Source organism: Solea solea, chromosome 19 (assembly GCF_958295425.1).
Source record: "Solea solea chromosome 19, fSolSol10.1, whole genome shotgun sequence".
In the NCBI taxonomy this organism is placed as follows: domain Eukaryota; kingdom Metazoa; phylum Chordata; class Actinopteri; order Pleuronectiformes; family Soleidae; genus Solea; species Solea solea.
In genome coordinates, this window is record NC_081152.1 from 9,550,498 (window position 1) to 9,572,675 (window position 22,178).

The 22,178-nt window shown below is 45.4% G+C and overlaps 1 protein-coding gene across 1 annotated transcript; it reads left to right on the plus strand.

Annotated features, from left to right (window-relative positions):
• The first annotated feature begins 507 nt into the window (after positions 1–507).
• smad7 (SMAD family member 7) lies at positions 508–18,377 on the plus strand. Its single transcript, XM_058617495.1, has 4 exons — positions 508–2,197; positions 3,268–3,321; positions 6,787–6,858; positions 17,165–18,377. Exons 1-4 carry the CDS (start codon positions 1,732–1,734, stop codon positions 17,701–17,703), a joined length of 1,131 nt encoding a protein of 376 aa, XP_058473478.1. The 5' UTR covers positions 508–1,731; the 3' UTR covers positions 17,704–18,377.
• Positions 18,378–22,178: the final 3,801 nt, after the last annotated feature.

Consider the following 22,178-nt stretch of genomic DNA (forward strand, 5'->3'; position numbering starts at 1 on the left):
ACTGCTGATAAAACACTAAACACAGAAACTGAAGTTTCAAAGTGAACAAAAGTCGCAAATATTCCTTAATATTTCCTTAATTATGTCAAAGAGTGAAAACTGGATTCACCGTCTTGTTTACAGTCATTGTGACAGTCATAATAGACTGTACACATGCACAAAAATGTTGTTTGTTTTTCTTTATGTCATGTTTTTGTTAGTGTATTTTGTGTGTGTTTGTTGTATTTGAATGCAAAGTGAAAACTGGAATAGAAATACTGAAATGAAAGTAAAATAGAAATGGTTTAAATGGAAACTGTTCTTAATCTGTGTGTGTCTGTGTGTGTGTGTGTGTGTGTGTGTGTTCCCATTCTCAACTTAACACAAAACTTTTTGAACATGTACATATTTTTATTTAATTCTTCAACTCCTTTTTGTGTGTGTGTGGTAACAGTGTGCGCGCGCGCGCGTGTGTGTGTGTGTCTATGCGCGCGCGCTGTGTGCTCTACTCGATCTGTTGTTTGCGCAGCAACACAATCACATTTCTTTTAAGCGACAGGGTGTCTAGACACACACGTGACCGGGCGCGTCAATGCGCACTGGAGACTGGAGACGGAGCAAGGGCACCTAAACCATCCGCCTCATTTTCAGACACGGAGACGTCCTCCAACCCCCCGCTCCACATCGCTCGCTCGCTGCTCTTCCACGCGTTTTGACGCGGAAACTTCGTGTGAGATTACGAGCTTGGATCGTTTGTATTTTCTCGTGTTTTAAAGGGGATTCGGCCACTAAAACAGGCTGCGAGGCTCGGTGCGTGGACGTAGCCCGAGGGTCTCTCGCTCTCTCGCTCTCTCTCTCTTTCATTTGCTCCCCCCTCCTCCTTCCCTCCCTCCCTCTCTCTCTCTCTCTCTACTCAAACGCGTCTCAACTGTAGGTTTGTACAGATTCAGTCCTGGATTTGATCCCCAGCTCTTTGGACGAGACTCGCTCCTGGCAGCAGAAACACATCCTCTGCACAGTCACACGGTAACGGATGAGGGAAAAAAGAACAGAAAAGAAGAACAAGCCTGGTGGAGAGACAGACAGACAGACAGACAGACACAGAGAGAGAGTGTCCTACACTCTGTTCAAGTCGGATCAAGGATTTTGTGGATTAATGTTCTTGAAGACGTGGCGGCGAGCCTCGGTTTTCATGGGATAACAGTGATAGGCGTAATCAGGCCCCGGTCAGTCTGCTTCCACCGCGGCTCACAGGAGAAGGAGAAGAAGAAGATCATTAAGATGTGTTGACAATATTTTTTACAGGCTCTGCTGAAGAAAAAGAACCCGACCCAGGGTGTTGTTTTAAAGGGGTCACATCACCACACAGAGCCAGTCTGCACATCATCACCAAGTGATTTCCAACACATTCGTGGTTCCATGCGTCTGTGGCTCCTTCCCCCGCCGCCTCACAGGAGTCCAGGCTGCTGGATTCAGTCTTAATCGCCCCCCGGGGGTTGATGGTTGTTTCGCCGACAGAGGACACGCTGACTGTCCCGTGAACCTCCACTGCTGTTTCTGTGATATCGAGGCTGTAGGAGAAGGCGACAGAGACTGGCGCATGCTACAGATTTCCTCTGCTTATCCAGCTCCCGGTTTCTCCTCCGTATTTTCTCAGGCTGCTTGTCACCGCCTGGACTCGGATCCCGGAATCTTCATGATTTGCGGACACCATGCTCGTTTTTTAGCCGGGGAAACCTCTTTTCGTCCCGCATGTTTAGGACCAAACGGTCGGGGCTCATCCGGCGACTCTGGAGGAGCCGTGCGCCCGTGGAGGGCGACGGGGAGACGGACAGAGGGACGCATGGCTCCGGGGGCTGCTGCATGGGCAAAGCGACAAAGGTGGCCAAGTCCAACGCCGGGTCCGAGGCCGAACTGAAGGCGTTGACCCACTCGATACTGAAAAAGATCAAAGAGAAACATTTAGAGGTGCTTTTGCAGGCGGTGGAGTCCAAGGGGGGAGCCCGGAGCCCCTGTCTGCTCCTGCCCAGCAAAGTGGACGCCAAAGTGGGTCAACAGTCTTACTCTCTCCCCATGCTGCTCTACAAAGTGTTCAGGTGGCCTGACCTCAGGCATTCCTCGGAGCTGAAGAGGCTGTCTTGCTGTGAATCCTACGGGAAAATCAACCCAGAGCTCGTTTGCTGCAACCCGCACCACATGAGCAGACTGTGTGAACTCGGTGAGTATTATTATTAATATTATTATTATTATCATCATCATCATCCTAATTATTATAAAATAACCTCAAAAGGAAGCAAAACAAAAGTTGAACTTGAATTGCGTTTAATTCTCTGGTGTCTTGTAGACCTAATTTTGGAGTCACATCCACGCACCGTGCCTTTAATGACCAGGCTCTTCAAGGACTAATTAGCCTAATTTAAATGACATCACCTCTCTTGGCACAGTTGTCTCGAGTTTCCATAAGGTCAAACTTGACCGATGTGCCAAAGTGGTCCTCCTCATCTGTTTCAACCACTGTTATGTCATTAAATGCTTCTTCCTTTTTTTGGCCTTATTGCACTTAAACATGAACTCATTCGTTAGTTCATTTACCAGCAGAGAGTCCGTTTATTGGGCCACCACACAACCTTAATGACATGTTATTTATTTATTTATTTATTTATTTATTTGTTGTTGTTTTTTTGGCACTGTAAAGGTGCCAGGACTCTTATGGGCAGTTTATTCCCACTTAAATCAGGATATTTCCAACTTCATCCAAAGCGGGGGCCGCTTTTTCAAACAAACAAGCCTGTCTGGCATTTCACTATTTCACAATTGGCATTTCCAAAGTGCAAAGCGACTCAGCCAGGGCTTTACAGTCTTTCCACGCTGAAGTTTCCAGGTTTTCTCTCGCTCTCTCTCTCTCTCCCTCTCTCTCCCTCCCTCTCTCTCTATGTGTGTGTGCTTGCTTGGCGTCCTGGGCCAAAAGAGGCCCGTATCTCAGTTTGTCCTAGACGCTGATAGTGGCCCTCCTGGCGCCAGGCGGCCCCCTGTTTATCTGCCTGCCAATGAAAGGCAATAGCCGCTCAGCCGGCCTCTCTGCTTTCCTCTGCAGGCTGAGCTGACAGACACAAACCCCATTTTCCCTGAAGAATGAAACAGCTCTTATCATAAAGTTTAGATCTCTCTCTCTCTCTCTCTCTCTTTCTGTCTCTCTCTTGTTGTTTTTTCTCTCTCTCTCTCTCTCTCTCTCTCTCTCTCTCTCACATACTCATGCTTCTTCTTTTTCCCCCCCCCTCTCACATGCAGAGTCTCCTCCTCCTCCATATTCCCGCTATCCCATGGACTATCTTAAACCACCAGGTGAGTTAATCCCACGTAAAAAAAAAAGAATAATTCAAAACATGTTGTATTTTTGTACAATTAACTGAAGGCTCGTCCTGAATTCATGAATGTGTGTGTGTTGCCCGACATTACATGTTGCATATCTTATCCCTTGTGTGTCCTGCGTGTGTTTGCGTGTGTGTGTGTGTGTTTGTAGGAAATGGCTCCATGTTATGTTATGATTTATGATAGCAGAGTGGCACGCCTGGCTGGCTGGGCACTTCTAGCATGGCTGTCAGCCAGGGCAAAGCAGCACAAAGTTGAGATACCAGCCAAAGACTGTCTGGGACATCACCCGGGGCATATTGTGTGTGTGTGTGTGTTTGTGTTCCTGAGAGAGAACTGTACCGTGTTTGTTTGTGTGTCCATTTATCTATTGTGAATCACGGAGAGAAAGAAACCGACAGACGGCAGAGTCTCTGGAGCCAGTCAGCCTTTATCAGCTGGATTAATCAAATTATTAAGGTTGAAGGCTTTTGTGTGTGTGTGTGTGTGTGTGTGTGTGTGTGTGTTTCCCAGTTCCATATCTCCGTTTTGGATGGGTTTGTTTTAGGAAGACATTTTTCCATTTCCATGTTGTCTTCCACAGTTTAGTTTCTCCTGTTAACAAGGTTCAGTCTTGTTAAATAATTTTCTGCTTGCACCTGTGCCAGACTCAACATGCTGCTGCTGCTGTATATGTCATTATATTCCCCAGTGCCAAAAAGTGGCGTTAGGTTATGTCATCACCTATTAGGTCGGTTTTGAAGTGTGTTAAATTTCAGTCTATAACCGGAATAGTGCAAGACTGGGGCAGGAGAGGAGGGAGATTAGATTATTATTATATTTGCTCCTCTTAAAGAGTTTCTCCACGCGTTACAGAAATTGGGTTAACGATAAAAAAGCGCTTTCACTCAGTGTGGGAGGTATTATTTCCGCAATCGCCCCCCTTTTTCCCCGTTTACCCCTGTCCGGCTGGTTGCCGGTGCAGGAAAAGCTCTGAGTTAAACAATGACAGTGAGTCAACCAGTTAGCCAGGAGAGGGAGAAAGTGGCTTTCAGTGAGTGGAAACAATAGGAAGTCATTGCAGCTGCAGCTGTGGTTCTTCAAAGCTTCCCTTCTTCTCTGTCTTTGTCATCTTTATTACACTGATATGGTTTCACCCAAAAAAAGCCTTAAATTCAAGCAGAAACGAATGCAAACTTGAATACGCCAAATTGACGGTGAGCCGCTTCTTTCCTGCGATGAAAGGATACACGAATGTAAATAGGAAATGCGTGCTGAATGCAGACAAAGAAAACGATTATATAACTCATGTTACCAACGCGTTTCCCCCTGTCAGAGCAAACTGGAAAAAAACTTAAATTGGTGCAACTGTGTGGGAATTAAAGCGCTGCCAACAGGAAAAATACCATCAGGTGTCTTGTCGGTCTCCAAGTAGAGTTTTTCAACTTTTTTTTATTCATATGCATTTCCTAATTTTAAGTGAAAACATGGGGGTGGGGGGTCTTGAGCTCACCTGTCAAGATACTTCCTGGTATGGTTGCGTTCAGTCAGTGCAGCTGCAGCTGCGGTTAATCAAAGGAGACCGTCGTCTCTGCCTGTCTGTATTGGCAAAGCAGGGAGAAAGACAACATGTATTAATAGGACAATTGTGTGTGGAGGGTATACACACACACACACACACACACACACAGAGAGGACAGATGAGCTTATCATGTAGAAAGACAAGGTTTTTTTTCCCCAGTGCCTCAGTGAGCTGTCAGTCATTAACTCCTTCCAATACTGCGGGCAATTACATTTTTCTATACCATTCTTTGCATTTACTCGACATGTACAGCTGTGATAAATCATCGCGGCACTCAGAGAATCGCAACAGTCGACTCTCGGAATGCAATCAAGCGCTAACATCTGCATGAAACGGAAGAACCGTGTGTTTTATGATGATGGTTTTATGATTCCAGCGAGCAGGAAGTGGGGGTTATATGTGTCAGGGTGCCTGTCTGCTCCGGCAGCAGCAGCAGCAGCATCAGCAGCAGCATCAGCAGCAGCGGTCAATATGAAAGCAGCCCAGACGTCAAATGCTACCTTGTTTCAGCTCGGGGGTAATATAAATCACACACTGTTTAGCTCGTTCTCTCTGGTGCCCTTCCTCGGCCCTGTGGTCAGCTGTGAACTGTTGCCCGGGGAGACCAGGGCAAGGCTGCTGGCAGCCAATGAAAGCCAGGCAGTGCCCGTGCACCTCGTTATTGCGACCGCAGCAGCGCGGGCAGTGTCCGGACTGGGGAAGGGTGGTTGGGAGCAGGTCTCGAAATTAAAACCACTCTGGTTGCTGTTTTTTTTTTTTAATACTTCATAGCTACTGCTCAAACAGGAGGCCAGTGAGACAATCTGTTAGACAGAGAGTGGAAGTATTCAACAGAAACACCATCCTCCTCCTCCTGCTCTTCCCCCTGCGCGCCATATGTGAAAAAAAATGCTTACTGAACCCCCCACGCACACTGTCTCACGATAACTGCCTCCCCCCCCCATTTTTAGCTTACTATTTTAACATTGCAGCTCTTTTTTCTTGTGCAATCAAATCAAATCAAAATGAATTCAACATCCAGTGCACCCCTCAAAATGCACGCGTGAGTCACAATCCAGTCGGAGCGGAGGTGACCGACACCACACACAGCGCTACGATAGATGGTAGGTGTAGGGCTGCGTTGACGTGCAGCAAAAGGAATGTATCATTATTGAATTCCAGCCTAGCAGCAGCAGCAGCAGCAGCAGCTCTGTGGCAGCGTTAGCCTTCTCCCAGCGGTGCTGCTCCGCTCCACGCGAGCGCACACATCAATTTTCTTAAAGGTGTCATGTTGAAACTAGTCCATTCTTGGTGGGAGTTCAGTATTCAAATGCAAAGAGATGGAATAGCCTCTCATCTGCTCACTGGTGAGCTGTTGGGAACGTACGGCACATAAACTGTGCTTGTCTCCGTCTTTAAAACCATCAAGTGGACAAAACGGAGCACTAAACAGGTATCGAAACAATAAGGACGGATGTTAAGGAAGGAGGCCGAGCGCTGAGAGAGTCGCAGTCGCAGTCTTGTGCTCGTTTTTGATCTGTACCGGAGCTGCGATCAGAGTCCTCGGGCCTCACGCTCGCCTCAGTCATTAGCAGAGCGAGAGAACAGCTCTTTCCCTGATCAGCAGCTCATCTGTGCAGAGACGCAGGGCTAACGTTCCTCCTGAAGCAGTGGATTATGGGGGATTATCAGGGGTGTAAGAAACTCCTGCTGCAAGTCCGCCGTGTGTGTGTGTGTGTGTGTGTGTGAGAGTGTGAGCTTCGTCGTCAGCGTCTTCATTAGGCATTGATTTCAGTGGAGTGATTGACGGCCTCGCAGCTGCCGCTCTGCCTTCTCGTCACTCTTACACAGTACTAAGCCAAAGTCTCTCTCTCTCTCTCTCTCTCTCTCTCCTCTAGATTCTCCAGACTCTGGACCTTCATCCAGTGAAACTGGGGGAACAACATACTCGGCCCCTATGGGGCTTTCAGGTAAACACTCCTTCAAAGAGATTCCTCCATTTTCCTCTCTTCATCCCCTTTGACAGTCATATTAGTTTTCCTCTTTTCCTTTGCATTCCTCTGAACATTACACATACACTCATCTCCCTTGTAACGATGAGGCAGTGATTGTGGGGGCCCTCGCTTCCCCTCTGTAATAAAAAAAAGCCAGTGAAGGAGGGTGGTGTATTTCTCCCACATCCACATAAATTCCTCCCTCCTGGCTCTTTGAACAACGCTCCCCTCTCTTCTCCTCTTCCTCTCCCGCTCTCTCTCATCCCTTTCCCGTGTTATGTTCTAATGGAAGACAAACAAGTCCCGGCCGCTGTTTGGAGAAGAATTTGCTCTGTGCGTGCAGTATTGTGTTTGTGGCGAAAGACGCCTTTTACTCGTCTTTGAGCTCCCTGTGTGGAGCGAGACATGCAGGACGTGTTTCAGGCTTCCTCAGCTTTACTCCCCACAATCCTCCTCACCCCGGCGCTCTGTCCACTGGCTACAGAAAAAAGATGGTGTCCGTGAGAGATGGAGTTTGCTCTCCGGTGCCTGGCATTGCTGTGCGCTGCTCTCTGCTTTCTTTTGCCTCAGATGGTTCTCATTACTGGGCCTTTTAAAGCCTGTTTTATGTCAGTTGATGTTCGCTGCCCATTTCTCCCCCCCCCCCTCCTTTGTTTGGTTGTGGGGGGATGGAGGGTTAGACTGCCTGCCTGGCTGACTGCATATGTGTGTGTGTGTGTGTTCTTAGATGGTAGAGGAGATTGGAGTAGTGCTCAAAAGAACAGAGGAACCAAAAAATCAACCTCTCTCCTCCTCCTCTAGACCCCCAGATGGATACTTAAGTCCTCCCTGTGTGCATTAAGTAAAGACACATTTTAGACCCAGTTGAAACCGTGAAACCCAAGAACGGTTGTCTTTACAGGCGCCCCCATGCTCCCTCCGTAAAGGCACACGCGCTCCCGCTTCCCCTGTCCCTGAGGATGACATGGCAGCGGTGGCTAGTGCTTTTGTGGAGGCACAGGTAGAAAGACGAGGGTGGGACGGCCGAAGCACTCTGCCCTCATGATGTCTCTGGCAAGCTGAGGGAAAAGAGAAAAAAAAAAAATCCAAGCCGTTCCATTCCCCCCCCCCCTCTCCCCATTCACAATCCCTCTTTCCCTGCTTTTCTCTTTTGCTCCCTCCCTCTGGGGCCCTGACAAAAGAAACATGGCTCTTGCAGAGGCCCGCTGCTGACCTTCTAATTCACTCACTCTGGCCTTTTTATGTTCTTCTCCAGACATATTTGCAAAGAGGAAGATGAGAGAAAGAGGAAAGTGGCTTAGAGGGACGTAGGGTAGGAAATACTTAAAGTCAGGATGTACTGTGATTTTTTCTTCTTTTTTTTTCTCTCCGTTATGGTAGAAAAGTAAAATCGCCTTTTACAAAGTGGATTATATTTTCCTTTAGCTATGGAGTCACACCATAGAGGAGGTTAAACAATACTCCCCAAAACAAATCCCATTTCTTGAAGTTAAATGGGGTTAGAAAAAAAACCCAACATCTTTTGCTCAGTCTCAGAAAACCAAGAGAATCCAGGCTGGAAGGAGTTAAGCGAGCGGCGACAGCGACAAGCGCAAATGCAAACTAGGCTGCCTGCCAGGCTACCAGCTCCAAAGCTCCTTTTGCTGGCTCACGTCATCAGCTTGGAACAGAGTGGGGAGTGGTGAAGAGGAGAGGAGGCTCGATGGCTGGTGGCCTAGAGCTGGGTGTCGGGGTGCTGATCTCAGTTTGAGCAGGGGCGTGTGTGCTTATCTCGCTTCACCCAGGAAATGAGTAGAGATACTAAGATAGAGATTTGGACATGGTAGCTGAGGTCACATTAAAGTAGCGCTGGATTGTTGGTTATGGATCTGTGAAGTGCAGACCGTTCGGGGTAACTCGCGTTGCCACGTGTCCAGTTAGTAGTTAGTAATTCGGAAGAAGTCTGAAGCTGTGTTTATTTTAATTAAATGAAAGACCTCTGTGATTGTGGCAGAGTTCTGGGCCGTGGGACAAAGTGTCTGCTCATTTTTTCCATGCTAGTGCTGCGATGACCGTAGTTTTGGTCCCGATACAGAAACAATAGTTCGACCGATTTAGACACTTTTGTTTTTTTACTTTCTTTTTATTTAAGAAAGATCCAAGTGTTCTCCAATGTGCAGGAACATTCCGTCTTCTAAATTTAAATTAAAGTTTGGAACTATCTTGTTAATTAATAATCAAACAGCATTATATGCCTTACCTTGGTTGGTTGGGTGCCAGATTTCTGTATTCAATTTGGACTTATTTGCTCCATAGAAGCAAAGAGAATCAATACGAGTATACAGTTTGAACATAAATGCATTAATGCCTCCTCTAGAAGTCTAGAAGTGAGTTATGGACGTGTCTCTGCATCGAGCTCTTACTCGATGTGCGCCGATGTATATATGTGTGTGTGTGTCGGTGGCATGCCTGCTGGTGCCATCGGGGACTGACCCGGAGTGCCTGTGTGTAAGAGGATCCAGTCAGACTGCACTGACATGTACGCATGCACACACACACACACACGCACACAAACACACACTAATTCATACACACAGACAGGCAGATTGAGTGACCTGGTGCAAGCCCTGGCGCATGGCCGACTGTCACACAGGCGCTTCCTCCCACTGCAGGTTAAATTTAGGCTTCATCGTATTCTTATACCAGCCGCCAGTCACCTCGCTCGACAGACAGTCGGCGGGCCCATCACTCAGTCAATTAGTCATCCAGTGAATCGGCTGGAGGTATAACCTTCATCAGGGGCTCTGACACAGATTAGTTTTCATCTTGGCACCTCAGGCCATTAAATCAAACTCGTTCTGCTGTCATACGGAGGGGGCCGTGAAGAAACGGCCCATTTTTGGTCCAAGCCTGGTGAGAGAAGGCCTGTGGGTTTTCTTTCATATTTGTTTATCACCAATGTTATACCTGAGGCGCTATCTTAAGATTTTTTTGAAGTAGAAACAGAGAAGCCTCAGTCTTCCTACCCTCTCTCTCTCTCAGTCTGTCTCTCTGTTGCTGCATTCCTGCCTTGTTTGGGTTAGTATGGAAAGGAAAAGGCTGCACAGGATATGACCTCATGTCTTTGAGGAAAAGGCAAGCGGACAGGGAGGCAGCCGAGGCCTCATCTTGACGGAAAACAAACACTGGAGTGCACCAACCATAAAAGAAGGCATGTAGTAAAAAAAAGAGAAAGAAAGCGAGAAACTGAACATTTTTATTTCACTGGGATTCTATAAAGACTATTACGTATGGCAATAGCACCGGTGACACGTCGCTTAAATTTAAATCTCTGGTTTTGTCTTGGGCCGCATCTTGATTTAGTTTTTCTTGCTTGAACAGTAAGAGGAAGGAATGAAGAGGGAGAGAAGATGGCGGCTTTGGGTGGAGGGAGAGATGGCCGGCAGCTCTGCTCCATTCTCTGTAATTTGGAGGCTGTGTGTTAGCCAGCGAGTTGAGCAGAGCAGAGCCGGGCCGCTCCGTGCTGGGCCAGGATCTCTCATTACTCCCCACTTCCTCTCCTTGCGCGGCAGCCAAGCCGCCTCTTGGCAAGGGACTTAATTTTGGTTTTGGCCGTCCTCAGTTCCCCACCCTGTGTCATTATGCTGCACAAATCGAAAAAACAGCATGAGGAGAAGGCGAAGGATGGAGAGAGCAGAAAGACAGGCAAGGATAGGGCGAAGTGTAACCGGCGTGCACTGCTTTCCTTCAGATTCTGGATGATTTATGCTGTCTTGTTCTGAGCGTAGCATTGAGATAGCATTTCAAGTTGCAAACATTTGCCTACCTTAGCACAGCCTGTTGGCTCAAAGGTGGGCTATGCAGGTTTGGCATCAGGCCAAATGCTGGAGGGAAGCCCAGAACAAGATGAACATTGTTTTGGTTTGCAGTCACTATGTGGAAGTGGATTTTCTTTTCTTTTTTTTTTATATTACCACAATGTATGAAGGTACAAAATGGAGAAAGAGAGAATGTGTGTGAAGGACAAAGTGGAAGGAAGGGAGGGAACACCCACCCCCCTTTAGCTGAACAGAAATGAAAAAGGAAATAAGTGGAGACACATTTCTGCAAATGCGAGTGTGCGTGCGTGTGTGTGTCAGATTTCTTGTGTGACACACATAGCTGCTGTCTCCACCCTCCTGCCTGCTCATTCATGTAGTCACTCTGTCTTTTGTTTATCCAGACTGGAGGGCTATACGTGTGTCTTTATCTCAGGGACAGACTCAGCCCTATCACTGGCCACATATCTATCCCAGAACACACACACACACATACAGAAAAACAAAACAGAAGCACACATTTCTTAATAATAATAATAATAATAATAATAATAATAATAATAATAATAATAATAATAATAAGAAGAAGAGTAACAATGCCACAAAAGCTCAGACTGCACACAGCAGGCTCTGTTGGTTAGGTTACATTGTTTGTATTATGTAGTTCCCACGGTGTTCCTGTGCCACAACAATGCGGTTGATTGTTCAGCTTGTCTGTCCATCTGCCCGTAGCCTGTGGTTGATCCTGTGACGTGTGTTTGCAAAAGTGAGCTGATGACATCATTACGGCCCGCCTGGCACCATGTGTCCAACTAGCCAGTGTTTATTTGTCCTGTCACTCCTGGAAATGTGGGCTGCAGGGTACTGTGTGTGTGTGTGTGTGTGCGTGTGTGCGAGAGGGTCAGTATGATGAAGTGTTTGAATAATAACTCAGCAGGAGCACAAAATGTCCCTCGGTCGGCGGAGGCGGCGCGTCGGTTTTGCAATAGCGTTGGACGCAAATGGGGGGGGGGGGTGGGGGGGTGATCTCCCCTGTCTGTCATCGAAACGCAAATTCCTTGCGCTTCAACATCACGACACGTGGACCGTGTTATTATAGCAGAGTCTTCTACTCAAAGAAGATGACACTGTAGATGGAGGCATTAGGAAACCATTCGCCATTTCTCCTCCTTATCTTCTCCCGGTCGCGTCCGGATGGTTCATGTTAGAGATGGCGTGTCTGCGAGTCATTCTCTCTATCTGTGTTTCTGCAAGGAGACAGATCTGTAGATAGTGGAACTGTGCCACTCCCCTCTGTGGTTTTCCTGCCATCAGGGCTTATTTAGGTTTCTTGAAGGGGTGGTGGTGGGGGGGGGGGGTGAAGGGAGGACTACATATCTTCTCACGTAACCTGCCGCTTCAGAGAGGCACTTCCTTTGTCAGCGACTGAAATCGTCTGTCTGTGTATTCATCTGCCGGAGCTGAGGTTCTTGTGCACTTAAGGAAAATCACCTACAACTACAACCTATGATAGATGATGATTTTACTGCTTCGGGGGCTTTACAAAGAAAGAACACCAATTTTACAAATCATACACGATGCTGCGTGTGTGTGTGTGTGTATGCATATGTGTGGGTTGTTTTTTACCTTGGAAATTGTTATGAAAATAACAAGTCGGAGCTTGTGGAACTGGAAATATGGGAGATTACCAGGCCTCTGTAGCCCTGCTTCTAATTGCTACATGAGACTATACTCGCCGATACCGGCATTAAACTCGGCTTAAACTTATGCGGCTGTGGTGTTGAATTGACGTGAGTCAAGGACAAAGCCTCTGTCTTCACTGCACACATTGGCTTAGTGCTCACTCCTATTTGAAGGAGTCGCCTGCCTTTGAATTTGTAGACTGCAAAGAGAAAATCGAAGACAAAAGCGAACAGACAACAAACCCGCTGGACTCGTAACTGCCATTAACTCAAAAGAAAAGAAAAATCAATGGCGCTGAATATTTTTGTCAACACAGGGAGAAATGTGCTGGCTTTCATTACAGACAGACGCATGCACAGATTCACAAGGTTCAGCATATACGGCATGGCAGGCAGAATGAAAGGAATGTCTCTGGGGTGACCCTCGACCTTTGGAATAGACTTTCCCCGGTTCAGGAGAGGGTGTTGACTTAGAAAATAAGGCACTGTGAAGAGTCTTTCCTTCCCCCCTGAGCTGTTTCCTTCATGTCTTCCTCATTCCTCTCTTTAGCTGCCTTGTGTGTGTCTAATGACGACAATGTCATTAAGGTCTGGTCTGAGAGAGGAGCACACACACACATATAGAGCTCTCAGGGGTTGAAACTAGATGGTCTCTTCACTATTTACTGATGTTAGTGTTGAGTTGAGACCTGAAAATTATCTGTGTGTGTGTGTGTGTGTGTGTGTGTGTGTGTGTTAAGGCTTAGGTGTGTTACTCTGTGACTGAGTTCTAAGAATAGAAACGACCTGGTGCTTGTGTGTGTGTGCGTGTGTGTGCGCGTGTGCGTGCGCGTGTGGAGTCAGACAGAGGTAATGATTAACCTTTCCAGACTGTGTCTCTGGCCCTGAGAGAAGCACCCAGTCTGTCACTGCCCCTCCCCCCTCCCCCCTCCCCCCTCCCTCCTCCCCTGCAGCCATCCCTCCTCCCTTTCAACTAAGTCCAATTGTCTCGGCGAGTGTGGCGTCCACTCTTAAAAACCGTGGGACCATTAAAATCCACGGGGGACTGAGCAGTGTGTGTTTCCATTTGCCAAATATTCCCTCCCTGTGCTGTGGTTTAATTTACATTTATGGGTGTCTTTGAAGAGCACCCTGGTTTGTTGTAACCCCCTCTCCCCCTGTAGCTGATGGCTAACATCCACTTAGCCTTTCTCCAGCTGCTTCTTGTAATTTCTTGCATTGCCACAAAAAAAATCCCTTTTTTTTTTACAACCGTGTTACCATTATCAACCATCGCTCTGCTTCAGACTGTATGTCTCCATGAACTGTTAAGTACGCTGTTTAATTGGACTTCTGTCCTGTTCACAGTATACAAGCATCGAATGAAGTCTAGTTAGCATTGTGGCGCTTTGCACGATGCTGTTCTGCCACGTCGTTGTTTTATGTGCAAAACAAACATTGAAACTAGTGACGAGAAAAACTGAATCATTAGAATCCGTCAATTAAAAAGATTAGTTCACTACTTCCTGCATGACCATAGCATCACTGAACTAAAATACGGCTTTTGGTAAATGTCGGATATTAACGCACGTTTTCGGGATTATTGAGTGTTTTAGCTGATCTACGATATGAGCTGAGCCGAGCCGTGCTAGACCTGTATAATGGACAAAACGCCATATGGCGCGTGGACCAAAGGCCGCAGAGCAGACAAAGCAGGTGCGGCGGCAAGACAGACAGACAGACAGACGGACTAATGCGTGGATAGGCAGACATCCAGACGGATGCACAGACAGCTCTGTGGAAGGTTTGGTGGCTGGAGCCGATGGAAACGCACACCAGGAAGAGACTCTGACGACACTGTCTGACTTGAACAAACGCCACCTATGTGAGAGACACCAGACTGTAACACGAGGAGCCGGAGCAGCAGACACCTCGCACGCAAACACACGACGTATTAAAAATTTAAATTCAGTTAAATGAGCCTTGCTCTTGGAATAAGGCGTGTACGGGGGCCACTCACACCAGTGTGTGTCTGTGTGTGTGTGTGTGTGTGTGTGTGTTTGTGTTTATATGTGTGTGTGAGATTCAGCGTTCAGTCGCATTACTCATGAGGTGTAAGCTCATCTGCTGTCAGGACAAGCTGTGAACATATTCTTCACAAGGCTGCGCCCCACAGATGGAGGAGTCTGCCTGTCTGGCCTTTCGCTCTGCAGATGTCCTGCACAGAAAATAAGTTCACCTGTGAGGAAAGTTTCAGCTGATCACCACCCTGCTGCTATACCTATTTATTTTGGGATTAGTTTTCCGTCAGTTGTTTTGCTCAACTGTGGAGGACTGGCAAGAATTGTTGGTAGATATTACACAAGCAAGCTACAGCTGTAGATTCCGAATTTTCATTTAATGCATTATCATTGCTCATCATGATACTTCTTTCTTTTAAATGATCATATTATCTTCATTTTAAACACCTTATCATTAAAATATCACAGAAAATAACCCTCGGGTGATGTCGTTGTGATGTCATTAGATATTTGTTCTTGGAGGCTTAAAATTCACAACAGGGAGGGCGTGTTACACTTTCTGTTGGCCATCATACAGTATTTCCCTCTGTTGTTTTCTGTCTCCACAACCCTTTGCTTTTATCCTTAGCTCTCTTTTCTTCCCTCTGTGGTTCTCACAACCAGTTTCTGAGAGGAGAGGCGACGAGGGAGGGGAAGTGGGGCAGTTTGTGTAGTCCTGAATAGCAGGGTGTTTTCAGGCTGCAATGACAGGCTCAGACAGGCAGCCGCTCTAATGACCTCTGACGCCAGGGCCTGTCTCTCTCAGCAATAACAAACACACACACACACACACACACACACACAGTCGCACACATATACAGGCGCAGGGCCTCACAGGTGAGCTCCACCAGCAGGCCCTCTGTCAGCTGTTAACAAAGTCCAACGTGTCCTAGTTCTCGTCAAACCCTGGCTGTCCCTGTGCGTACTCGTGAAGCTGGACGTGAGAGCAAAGTCAAAATCGGGAGTCTCTGTTTGACATCAGCCCGAGACGTTTGCGTCTCTTATCTCAAAGATAAATGCGTTTTTCCTCCATTTAGTCTAAGGTAGATAACTGGGTACTTAGTTTCCCCCAGCTCCCCATGAGGATGGATTTACGATAAACTCCCCGAGGCTTGGCTCTGACCAACTTCAAAGAACACAGCCCCTCTTGTTTTACGGAAGGCAGGCTTTCAGATTTTCACCCGACCCCCCCCCCCCCATCCTCCCCTCCTCTCTGTTTCAGTGTCTCTCCTCCCAGTGTTGTCTCTTTTTCCCTTTTTTTCCCCCCCCTCTTGTCTCCCCACGTCTAATGAAGGCTAATGACAGGCCACAGTGAGTCCGCTCGGGCCGGCAGAGATCCTGCCGCATTAATGTTGCAGTTTGTCTCAGACGGGACCTTCCAAATTACCGGTTATGTTCACAGCTACCACAGGATGAAAGGGGGGGGGGGAGGGAGGGTGGCGGTAGTGGTAGGTTGGGGTCGGATGGGAAGGATCGGGGCAAATGAAATGGCTCTGAGAGGGGCTCTGTTCATTTCTTTTTTTTTTCCTTCCCCTCCTCACATATATTTCCCGTCTTTAAACTTGCTTAACCCTTGAATGTGTCTTTCATCGAGGCTGGATATAAGCGTGCGCCTGTGAGAGCGAGGGAGAGAGAGGGAGGAAGGGAGGGAGGGAGAGAGAATAGAGGAAGTGTAAAAGATTGTTGAGCATTTAACAGAAGTTGCAAAACGTCTATGAACTTGATAAGGTGGACGAGGGAAAGCAAAGTCGAAAAAGTACCAGTTAAAATATGTGAGAAGCATTCCTTCTCTTCCCCACCCCCTCTTTCTTTCCTCTCTCTCTCTCTCTCTCTCTGTCTCCCTCTTTTTCCCTCGTGCCTGACTGGCTCCCACTTCTTGCTGGGAGTAGCTGGGAGCCAGATTTCTGTGGAATAGAGATATGAAGGGAGAGAGGGACGGCGCAGGAGGCACACTAAAGGGAGACAGGAGAGGAAGGAGGAGGAGGAGGTGGTTGTGGCGGGTTGGAAACTGGAGCTTGGCCAATGCTACACTTCTTTTTACGCTCAGGGGAAACTTAAGACTGGAGAGGCCTAGCTTGTCAACAATTCAGACTCCAGGGTTTGAGAGTTAACGGCCTGTGTCACTTGGCAGCAAAACATCATGCTCTTTACAGTAAACAGGAGGTGGTTTATGTTTTTATATGAAAGCCCCTTGTCTTATTGCTGTTGCTCATTTCCCACCGCCTCGTCTCTGAAAAACAGAAAGACAAATTCAAACATACGTTCTAATTTCCCCCAGCAGGGTGAAGCATGTTGCTGTAGAGGAATGATCGGGGCAGTCGGTTGACGTCAGTAGATTGTCGGCCACACGGCTACATAAATACAGCCAGCCAGACAGAAGATAAGCATTTAATGCCTAGACAAATATTGTACTGCGTGTGGACACTTGCCCGCCAATGTCTCTGTGTTGCTTCTCTTGTCTGAAGTCCAGGAATTCCAACATGGTTTTCCTGTGTGGCAGAAACTGAGGATGACAGTTTAGTTTTGGCTCGTGACTAAAGCACATTCTCCATTTCCCAAAATTGGGGATGAGGAAGAAGTTGTGGAAAAGGAGAAATGTTTAGAAAGATATTTCTGTTCGGCCAAGCGTCTTGCACTCATCCCTCTCCCAAAAACTGTCTCCTTCTTTACTTCTTGACCTGTGTGTCTGTTACATTGTCGTCATCATGTAAACGCTCCTTTCCGCAGGTCTAAATGTCTCCTTTTCTCTGTTTCCTTCTTTTAGATTCCTTGGCAATGCAGGAGTCTGGTGAGCGGGCCCATTGGTGCGTGGTGGCATACTGGGAGGAGAAGACACGTGTCGGGCGCCTCTACTCAGTCCAGGAGCCCTCTCTGGACATCTTCTATGATCTACCTCAGGGGAACGGCTTCTGCCTGGGTCAGCTCTGCTCCGATAACAAGTCCCAGCTGGTGCAGATGGTGCGGGCCAAGATTGGCTATGGCATCCAGCTGACGCGTGAGCCGGACGGGGTGTGGGTCTACAACCGCAGCTGCTACCCCATCTTCATTAAGTCGGCCACACTGGACAACCCGGACTCGCGCACACTGCTGGTGCACAAGGTGTTCCCCGGTTTCTCCATCAAAGCTTTTGACTATGACAAGGCCATCAGCCTGCAGAGGCCGAACGACCACGAGTTCACTCAGCAGCCTCGCACGGGCTTCACGGTGCAGATAAGCTTTGTGAAAGGCTGGGGACAGTGCTACACCAGACAGTTCATCAGTAGCTGCCCGTGCTGGTTGGAAGTCATCTTCAACACCCGATAGCAAGAGCCTTCCTCTTCTTCACCCGCCTGGCCTCTTCTGTCCCCCATCACAAACAGACTACATCTACTTTACCTTTTTTTTTTTTTAGTTCCAGACGTTCAAAGATAGAAAAAAAGGTTTGAAGAAGAAGAAGAAGAAGAAAGTATAAGACTCTGACGGACTTTGTTTGATAAACGACAAAGATTTAATTGAATAAAAATAAGAAGCGAAAAATGTATTTTATGTTATATAAATATATTATTAATTGTAAATATGAAGACGTTTTATATGCATCATTATTTATGTATTGTGCAATGTGTTGATGAGAAAAGTAAATAAGATGCACTTTGCTTAATATAAATGCAAAACAAAGAAATGCCAAAATTAAAAAAAAAAATGTACAAATAATATTTTTGTCATCTTGGTCTTTGATTTTCCTTTTCGATTTGTGTTGGTTTATGTGACAGGATCCAGGAAAAACACATTGAGATGTCGTTTTGGCGAAGAAACGAAAGCAAATTATAAGCAAAGTTAACACTGGTCACTGAAGAATGTCAAGGATGGACAGTGAAAGCTTTTCCCTGCAAGACATGAGTCACAGTGCGACACAGTCATAATTCAGTGTCTCTGCTCTTTCAGGCTCATTATGCCTTTCAAACAGCGCCAGTTTTCCCTGAGTTATTTTGGGATGAATGTCCCCCTTCCTCTGTGTCATTAGTCGACCGATGGCATCAGAGCCAGGAAGTGGTGATGAGAAATATCAGGAACCAATAAAGTCAACATAACGTCCAGCTTCCTCGAGCAGCCTTCATATTATTAATGTCTCATGAATGAATCAAACAATTGCACAAAGAATTCGATGACGACACACCTGAGGGAACGCACACATACTGGAAGACTGCGACTCCGCTCAGACGTCTTGGATATCAGAGGACTGGAACGAGATTGTGATTAGAGACAAAGGTCTATTTATGACCCATTGTTTTTCTAAATACAAGACAAACAGATTTCCTTCTAACAAACCCTGTCAGAGTGTGTGTGTGAGTGTGCATGTGTGTATGTCTGGGCCTCATCCTATTGCCAGTCAGATGGGTGTCTGTGAAGAGGATTACTACTGTAAGCCTGCTTTACCCACACACACACACACACACTCTCTGTCTCAGAGACCTACATTCACAAGACCCACTTTCCGCGCCGGCCAACCCTCATCCTGTGCTTTGTTCGACAACACAGAGCAAAAACAACAACAACAACTTGCATTTGAACACTATGCAAGCAGAGAAACAACAAATTATTGGTGCAGACGGGATTAAAATAGGGACGTTCTGGGCGTCTTTACTGTCTCTATAGTCGTTCTTATAACAAACACGGAGAAAACCCAAATTAGAATATTCTTATCCCTGAAACAGAGTTGACAAAACACAATTCAAATGTATTTTTTATTGCTTATCAATCAATAATTGCTATGACTGAAAAATAAACTAAAATATTTGGTCAAAGTTGTTACATAATCAGTCAGAAAATAGCTCACTTGTCATCTTCCCCCCCCCGGTTTTATTTATGGCTTTGGCCAGAACATAAAGACTTTCTATGTCATTATATGTATAATTTGAAATGCATGGACAGTGAGAATGAATTGTACACAAGAACACTATTATATATAACAACATATAACAGGGAGGAGGGACTCTGTTCCTTGACATCCTGCACTTTACCCTCCCAACAGTAATCCCTAACCTTACTAATACAACTAAAGCAGCTCTAAGCTAAGAGTGTGTGTGTGTGTGTGTGTGTGTGTGTGTGTGTGTGTGCGTGTGTGTACATTAATGTATTTGACAGTTTCAGACAGGGTGACCCTAATGCTGTTATGCAAGACATTTTATTAAAACTGTACCAGAGGTGTACATTATCACACTTGTAAGCAGAGCAGCAATAAAGAATGACTCAGGAGTAGTTTGAAGGCTGATTTCCGGTATCATAAGTCCTAAAATAGGAGATAATGTAGTTGGTTTTTTTTCCACATAGGACCATCATGTTGAGAAATGAATTGTAACTGATTATGCAACAAAATTCATAATTAGTAATTTAAAACATAATTTCAAGCCCTGTATTTCAGTATAAATGTGAAATAATATATGTAATTATTTAAATTTCAAACTACTTTGACCCCCTTCTTTCAACACAATTCACAGATGTGTGACTTTTTACAGACAACACGGGGTTAAGTGTCTTGCTCAAGGACACATATAGACTAGCAGTGCCAGGAATTGAACCCACAGCCTTCCAGTTGAAAGACAACTCGCCCTACCTTTGAGCTACCATGGCTCGATCCTTACTCCACTCCTCAACTAAAGTACATTTTATATCAGAAAATTACTTTTGACGCTTAAGTACAGTAAATGCCATATACTTTGACACTTTTACTTAAGTCATATTATAAAAAGTGACTTCAAAGTCATGTTATGCTAAGATACTTGTACTTCTAGTCGAGTATCCCTTTTATGTACTTTATACTGAATGTTGTGCTGTTTACTTTCTGGTGTCTGTAGAATTGATTTCTCTAAGTGTGTGAAACAGCGCCCCTCTTAGTTGTAACGGCTAGTGCATGTCAGTGTGCGTGTGTGGTGAAAAGCGGTATTACACTTCTACGCCACACAGTCAAGATGACACAGGTGTGTCGAGGTGTATCCTAATGAAGCTCGCGCCCCCGGATTAAAAAAAAAGAAAGAAGCGGTTATCAACAGATGCAGCCATTTTAAAAGAAACGGCGTGACAGATGAAAAGAAAACTCATCAATGTATTCAAATAATAACCGAGAGAGTTCATGAGAAAGTAGAGAAGGAGAACAAAACGCTTGTCACGCAAGTGCAATGGAACGTGTCTATCACCTGGACAATCACCACTTCACCTGCATCAAACACGTGAGTCAAAGACAAAGACTTTACTTGTCCTGTGTTGTTTGTTGATGTCTCAGTAGTTCTGTCGTGGGTAAATGTAGGCCTATGTGGGATGATATGAACATTTCCTGCCACGATTATTCTGTCCAAAATAAGTTTGATTTATAATATTACTGTGATAATGGGGGATTCCCCCCCAACAAAAAAATACTGTACAATATGTAGCCTGATACAGGGCTGAGATACAATAAGCAAGGCAATCTATTGTGATGTTTGGAATGGAAGATAACAATGTTATATATAAACAATACACCATTTTCTTTGTTTTGGCTGAGGAGTGGAAAGAGTAGAGAGAGAGAGAGAGAGAGAGAGTAGTGAGATATTTAAATAAGACACAAACCAAACACAAAAAGATATTTCTATACAACATAAACAGAATCAGACTCCTCTTCATAGCATAAAATGACTAAATTAATGATTATCCATGATTATTGGAAATTCACCACTATCAAATTAGTGTTTTCAGTGTTTCAGTGTTTTTATTTTGTGTGATATTTGTCATATATTGTCCCATCTGTAGTTTGGCTGTTAAATGTGTGGTTTACTTGAACAGTGAGTGTACTGTTGTTGCAGAGATAGTTTGTGGTTTGAAGCTTGTGAGAAAGGTTGAGTTTGGTGTTTTCGTGTAGCCTGAAGCAAAAAAGGCAAATCTAGTTATTGACATTTCTTTGTGTATTACCAAGCCCCGTGTTTGTTTTGTTTCAATGATAAAATAATCTCTCTTTTTTTTTTCTTTTTTTTTTTAAGTTTAACAACCAAATAACCTTGTTTAAGATGAGACAAACTGAGATTTGTTTTATTTGCTGTGTGTGTTTGTTTGGCGAAACTCAAATGTCAAACATTGGTTTTTCTTTGTTGTCGCTAGAATCTGAATCGGTTTTATTATTGGCCAAGTATGAGTGCACATCAGAGAGGTATTTATTTCTAATTTGAATAAAATTAGAAATAAATACCTTTTTAATAAATAAAATAAATAGCTTTTAGAAATACACCAAAACAAAGGCAACAAGAACTGGGTTGCTCAGTTCTGTTAAATAACAATCATTATATACATACATATACACACACATTTTTTTTATATATATATATATATATATATATATATATATATATATTTATATGTATATATATATGTGTATATATGTATATATTTATATATGTATGTATATATATATATATATGTGTGTGTGTGTGTGTGTGTGTGTGTGTGTGTGTGTGTGTGTGTTTGATCAGTCAAGTGGGTGTTTTACAATGTGGTGGCCCTGATGTTCTGGGATAAAAACATGGACTGCAGACATGTGAGTGGTCTGACACAGTACATAAGTCAGCTGTCTGTTTAGGTGGACGTGTTAAAACGTGCAGCCGGCACGTGTTGTCCGCATGTTTTGTGATGCGCGCACATGTTTGCAATACATAAGTGTGTGGACCATGAAAGCTATGAACTCATGCACACAGGAGCATGAGGTGCACACACACACACGCACACTGCTACTTCTTTCAGAATGTGTAACCTTTAATTTCTGCATTGACATGATTTTT

Coding starts and splice junctions, on each gene's coding strand:
- smad7 (XM_058617495.1), top strand. CDS start 1,732: ATGTTTAGGACCAAACGGTCGGGGCTCATCCGGCGACTCTGGAGGAGC. Junction 2,198..3,267: donor GAGCAGACTGTGTGAACTCG/GTGAGTATTATT, acceptor TCTCACATGCAG/AGTCTCCTCCTCCTCCATAT. Junction 6,859..17,164: donor GGCCCCTATGGGGCTTTCAG/GTAAACACTCCT, acceptor TCCTTCTTTTAG/ATTCCTTGGCAATGCAGGAG.